Source organism: Schistocerca nitens, chromosome 8 (genome assembly GCF_023898315.1).
Source record: "Schistocerca nitens isolate TAMUIC-IGC-003100 chromosome 8, iqSchNite1.1, whole genome shotgun sequence".
Taxonomy (NCBI): Eukaryota; Metazoa; Arthropoda; class Insecta; order Orthoptera; family Acrididae; genus Schistocerca; species Schistocerca nitens.
This window is the reverse complement of record NC_064621.1, coordinates 118,087,905-118,093,904: the sequence shown is the minus strand read 5'-3', so window position 1 is coordinate 118,093,904 and position 6,000 is coordinate 118,087,905. Positions and strand designations below refer to the sequence as shown.

Here is a 6,000-nt window from a genome sequence, read left to right as displayed (position 1 = left end):
GCCGATATGATATCAACATTCTCATGAAACCAAGTATTATAGTACAGGAGAACGTTTTTTCTCCAGATGCTGCTCCGTCGTACACAAGACATTTGTACAGCTCAGACTCGAACGAAGACTGTTCTATAAGCGGCCCATGCGCTTGGAAGTAAAGAACGCCGGAGCCCCAGTCCAAAATTAGCTGGGCTATGCGATCTACTGTATAATTTCGCTCAAAGAACGCTAGGCACATAATTTTTGTGTATGACTGTTCCGATTCGACATGGACGAACAATATACATTTGTCAATAAATTCGCGATTATGGAATATTGCGTCAGTATTCAGAGCTTGGGGAATGTTTATCACGTAAAACACACACACACGCACACACACACATGCACGCACGCACGCAATCAATGTCAAACACACAGCCGCTACGAAATCGCGCAACAGGCGCGAATAATTGGCACTGTTTATGAACACACACGTACATATTTCGGAAATAAAATGCACTTTAGGTCGGTACGAGAAAAGATCATGGTCTAAACAATACGACCTTAGAAAAAAGTTCTGTTTTTCGTCTTTCTTTTTCTTTTTACCGTAGCAGTCAAGCTGCCAGCGGAATTACAAAACAGTTACAGTTACTGCAGTTATTAAATTCATATTCTCTAGTAAAAAAGCTCCACCAACTTCTTGAGCAATTAATCAAATGCAAAAACATGATTAATATTAGTGTTCAGCACCGGACGAATAGGCCAAATATTTCTTCTTTTTTACATTTTTCCTTGCACGTTCCACTATTCGTAGTTACAAAACAATTTTTGTTTGAGACTGCGATCTAATTGCTTCCGAAGGAAGCGCGTAAATAATATTGGTGTAAAAACAATCGCGAAAGGAATGAGAAAAGTTATTCGGCTAAAAAACTGTCTTTTGAAGATTTGAAGACATGCATGGTGAATGAAAGGCAGCATATAGAAAAGGAATAGCACAAACGATCCCACACAGTAATCTTTCACCAAATGTTTGCCGTCAGAGCTGTTCAGTAAGCCATTTAAAATATTAAGATTCAGTTAACGTTCTGAGATTGTCGGTGAACAGATACGTGTAGTTCCATCTCTTTAGCTTGTCAGATGGTAAACAATGTCAAAGATAAAACGACGTGGGTTGGAGTTAGGTCGCATGATAAAAACTGTTTAATGTTATAAGGAAGGTGTGTAAAACGTTGTTCACTTTCATTATTTCCAATAGGCAAACCAGGACATAGAAATCTTGTAACATTCGCTAACAGTGTGTGATTCATAGACACATATTATCTTACTTAAGTGTTTGGTAAATGGAAACTGTATTTTTTTACAAGTATTGGAAAGACTTTTGAGCTAATGAATTGATAGATGATTACGTACTTCACCTTTGAGGTGTGGTAATTTTTCGAAGTATGGGAGTCGATGAAGATCTTATACTGCTCATGACAGTGCTTGCAAACTGTGGCAGCAGGTTAGTGAATGACACAAAAGATCCCAAGACACGAAGTCCAAAATAAATCTGTTGCGATGAAGTGGAAGCCTTTGAAAGAGGTACGCCGGTACAACCGGTAAAGAATAGGCGTTTCTGTTCCTTGGCACGTAGATACAATTGTTCGACAAGAGGTGGAACTGTCGTAGACTGCTTTATGTTTGGTAAGAGGGAAACTTTGGTATTCCGGTGGGGGAATTCATGTGATGAATTCTGTGGAAACTGAGGAGCAATATAGCTAGTTAAGTGTATGAATACGCTAAAAGAAGACAAAATCCATTCACTGGGTGAACTACCCATGGTAGAGCAATTAAAAATATGGTACATCAAAACTGAACAATAACTGTCAGAATATAAGTCACCAAGATTTCATAACAGTCGTTATTCCAAATAAAAACATTCGAATTTTCTGTTGGGTCATTTTATTCTCAGCGTTCTGTATGAAATGGTTCGGAATATTCTCTAGAGTCAAAAATTCTTGGTGTAGGTCAACGCTTTCGATAAGCCAAGACAGTGTATCTCGGGATGGATCAAAATAGTTTGAGTATAGGGTTAGGAGCTGAAGAGAGGAATACGATGTCTCGAGGAAGGTAGTGAGATGTCACTGGTACTTTTTTCGGCAGGTGTGTCCGGCACGCGCTGGTCTTACTGAACAGCTGTGCCAAACAAACAGTCCGCTCTCCAGCTGGGTACGTGCCCCCTCCACGCTTTACAGCCCTAGCTACCGCACACGGGATCCCTCGCCCTCCGGCTCGCTCGGACACCAGTGTTCGGCTCAGCGCCTCATCAGACGAGCGTCCTTGTCTGCAGGAGCAGCGCCGACGCGCCGGCGGCCACTGCGAGGCACAAACCTAGGCAGCCGTGGCCGTTCTTGGCGAGCGACACGCAGCCCGAGGCGGAGGCGGAGCTGGAGGCGGCGTCGCCGACCGAAGGGGGCCGCGCGGCGGCGTCGGGGGCGGAGGCGGGCGCCGCGGCAGGGGGCGGCGCCACTTCGTTGTCGTGGTGCGCGGGCGGCCGGGGGTACGGGGGCCAGCGCTGCTGTTGCTGCTGCTGCTGCTGCTGCTTGCCCGCATCCGCCCCCAGGGGCAGCGACGGCGGGGGCCGCGTGCGGGGGGCGGCCGTGCCGGGGGCGGCCGTCGGCGGCGGCGGCGCGGCGGTGGCGGCGTCGTCTGGCTGTGCCGGCTGTTCCGTGCCGTGTAGCACCAGCTCCCAGCCAGAGACGCTGCCTGCGCACAAACACACATCGAGGCGTCACAGCCCGCCGTCTGCCACTCTGCCCTAACAGCCCTGACTTACTGTCACACTAAAGCGTCGTATGGCACCCAACGCGGACAAAGTGTTTCGATTTCATGTCTTTCTAACGGCAAGCGTGTCAGTGTCGAAGCTTATTCATTCAATTATGGCCTTAACAGGTGCAACATAACCTAATGCCACCACAAAATATCTGAAGTAGCCAAGCGGTCATTTAACTCTATTCTTAGGGACTAGCAGCCTGTGACTTTAGCCAACACGTAGTCGACAAAACGTCACTGAAAGGGGACCTGCAACTTAGGCAGCTCTCTCGTCTATTGCAGCTGAAATTTCTCATCGGGTAGTCCCTCACACGCTGCTGAACGAACCGCAGTGCAAGCCCTAACGTGGCCTCCGAAGTTTTAATTCCTGTATGCCGTATCGTAGCGTCCTCTTGCCTCGAAAACGCCACTCTCATCGCACTTTAATACAAACACTAGCCCGCATCTCGTGGTCGTGCGGTAGCGTTCTCGCATCCTACGCCCGGGTTCCCGGGTTCGATTCCCGGCGGGGTCAGGGATTTTCTCTGCCTCGTGATGGCTGGGTGTTGTGTGATGTCCTTAGGTTAGTTAGGTTTAAGTAGTTCTAAGTTCTAGGGGACTGATGACCATAGATGTTAAGTCCCATAGTGCTCAGAGCCATTTGAACCATTTTGAACAAACACTAAATCGACGCCGGCCGCAGTGACCGAGCGGTTCTAGGCGTTTCAAAAAATGGTTCAAATGGCTCTGAGCACTATGGGACTTAACATCTGTGGTCATCAGTCCCCTAGAACTTAGAACTACTTAAACCTAACTAACCTAAGGACATCACACACATCCATGCATGAGGCAGGATTCGAAGCTGCGACCGAAGCGGTCTCGCGGTTCCAGACTGTAGCGGGGACTGATGACCTCAGATGTTAAGTCCCATTGTGCTTAGAGCCATTTGAACTAATCAACTGGCATATTTCAGTCCTTTCCGGGATAATACTGCTACTCATTAGTGTATAGCGCAGTGCAGAAGCAACATATGTAGGAAGCATATGGTACTGGCAGATGGACATCTCAACCGATCCTGCTGCAACCAACACAAGTGCGATTTCTGAACAGATTTGGACTCTTACACATAAAATGGTAATACCAGCCAATAAGGCTTACTTTCATTCCGAATATCAATAGAGAGAGAGACGAGTGTCACAAGAGCAACAAGTTGTCACGATTGCATAATGAACCTGTACGACCTCTATTACATTGGCTCCTAGAGGTTTCTGCTCCGACACTGTGATGCGCGTCCTACCAACGGCTGCTGGCACGCACCTCCGACCGTTGCTAGGTGCTACAAGTCAGTGACAGCTGTCTGTATCTGCACAATGAAGTCGCGTTACGGTCATTCTCTATGTCCCCCTTCCATGGATAGGCATTGGACGACTGCTTCATCCATGTACAATTGCCTTTAAATTAAACTACCTCCATAGATCCGTCACTTTTCGGTTGCTGTCACATACCTCGGATGTTTCGCTGTCAGCCTCTGCTTCCTTTCACTAAGGTACAAGGACAAGTTTAAAATGCTTCCTCCTCAGAACGACGATGTTGTCAATCTTCTGTGGCTGCCTTGTGAATATAATCACCAATAACTTGGTTAAGTAAAAGTGCACCTTAGAACGTATGTAGCCAGTATCTTGTTTCCGCGATAGAAACCAATGTTCGAGTACCATAATTCACTCACAAATTTCTAATCATAGTTCTGACAGTAAATTTCGAACGTGTCACACTGTATGAACCATTACCGATTGTTGAAGAAGAAATTGCACACAAACAGAAAGGCTGCACGCCACATGCAGACATGCTCTCGCATCATGTAACATATCGGTGCAGTAAAATATAAAGCTATGAACAAAAAATAATGAAATATCTTTTCATGATTTAATAGGTTAAATGAGTAAATAATATTGTACGAATAATTTTGACCAACTGTGCACATAAATATGAAAGAATAAAACAGCAACAAGTAAAAGTTTAAAAAATGCATTACACCTACAAGACTTTCATTCAAGACTAAAAAAGATATCAAAGGTTCTAGTAAAGCTTATTTATCGTGCAGTCAAACGTTTCTAAGACTAACGCAACTTACTACTGAACATCTTAAAATCCCAATAACAATAATAATAGACGTAAAACAGGATAACTGTGCAAGTAAGATGCTTCACGATGTGCAGAAGCACAAAAGACTAACAAGTACATATTTTCACTTATAGAAAGAGAAACAGTGAACTAGAAGGAAAACTCAATGTCTCTGATACCGTGGGAACGAAAAACTATATTACGTCGGCAATCTGATGGCAGTAAACAAACGTCTTACTACTGGAATACAGCTTACACATGGCAAGGTTCCATTTCCCAATTATTTATGAACATTCTCCTATTAACAGTCATTCGACCAGTTTTCCACATCCATTATAAAACCTTATATGTTGTTTGATAGCGTCATCATTTGATTCCCCAAATCTTCACTCTCTCCCCAGAAGGTTTACGTGCCGTTGCTCATGTGACTAAGTAATAGAGAAAAATAGTGATAGAGAAAAAATAGTCGCTTAAAACATCGCTGCTTAAATTTGGAACAACTATAGTCAGCAATGCCGACCGAAGACTTCCGGTATAAGGAGTCACTTTCGTTCTGCCGAGGGCCTTAACAAACAGGGCGGCGAAGGGGCAGAGGTTTGGAACACTACGTCGCCCTTGAGTTAGGAAGCTACGCCTCAGAGACGAAATAACTAGCAATGATCAACGGCATGAAGATGCAGACGGAAACGGAGACCACCCAATTAAGGACATAATGTGATCCATTGTACATGTGGTTTCTAATTGAATAAGTGCCCTTCTGATCTCAATATTGGAAAAAGATTGCAAATTGGTCCCCCATTTGGATCTCTGCGAGAGTACTGCCATGGGGACGTAACCATGAGCAAAACATACAACAACTAATGAACGGGTAATGTTCTATGAGTATGAACACGGTATGTCGGGAAACTGAAAGTTGTACGGAAACTTGAAAATTTGGAATTGTAAATCAAAAGGTTCAATCTAGACACAGCGGGGGTAAGCGAAGTGAAATGGAAAGACGACAAGCGTTTTCTGGTCACAGGGATATGGAGTAACACTGAAGGCATCCACGAGTGATAGGAGCAGTCTGATGACCTGTTAGAAGAAGAAATAAGAGTCGACATAGGGGTCCAGTAA

At 44.8% G+C, this 6,000-nt stretch overlaps 1 protein-coding gene across 1 annotated transcript in view; it reads right to left on the bottom strand.

Annotated features, from left to right (window-relative positions):
• Positions 1-2,278: 2,278 nt before the first annotated feature.
• LOC126199436 (furin-like protease 1) overlaps positions 2,279-6,000 on the bottom strand; it is a 286,856-nt gene continuing 283,134 nt past the window's right edge. Inside the window, exon 11 of the mRNA XM_049936353.1 lies at positions 2,279-2,718. Within this exon, the coding sequence (XP_049792310.1) occupies positions 2,279-2,718 (440 nt within the window). The remainder of the gene's footprint in view (positions 2,719-6,000) is intronic.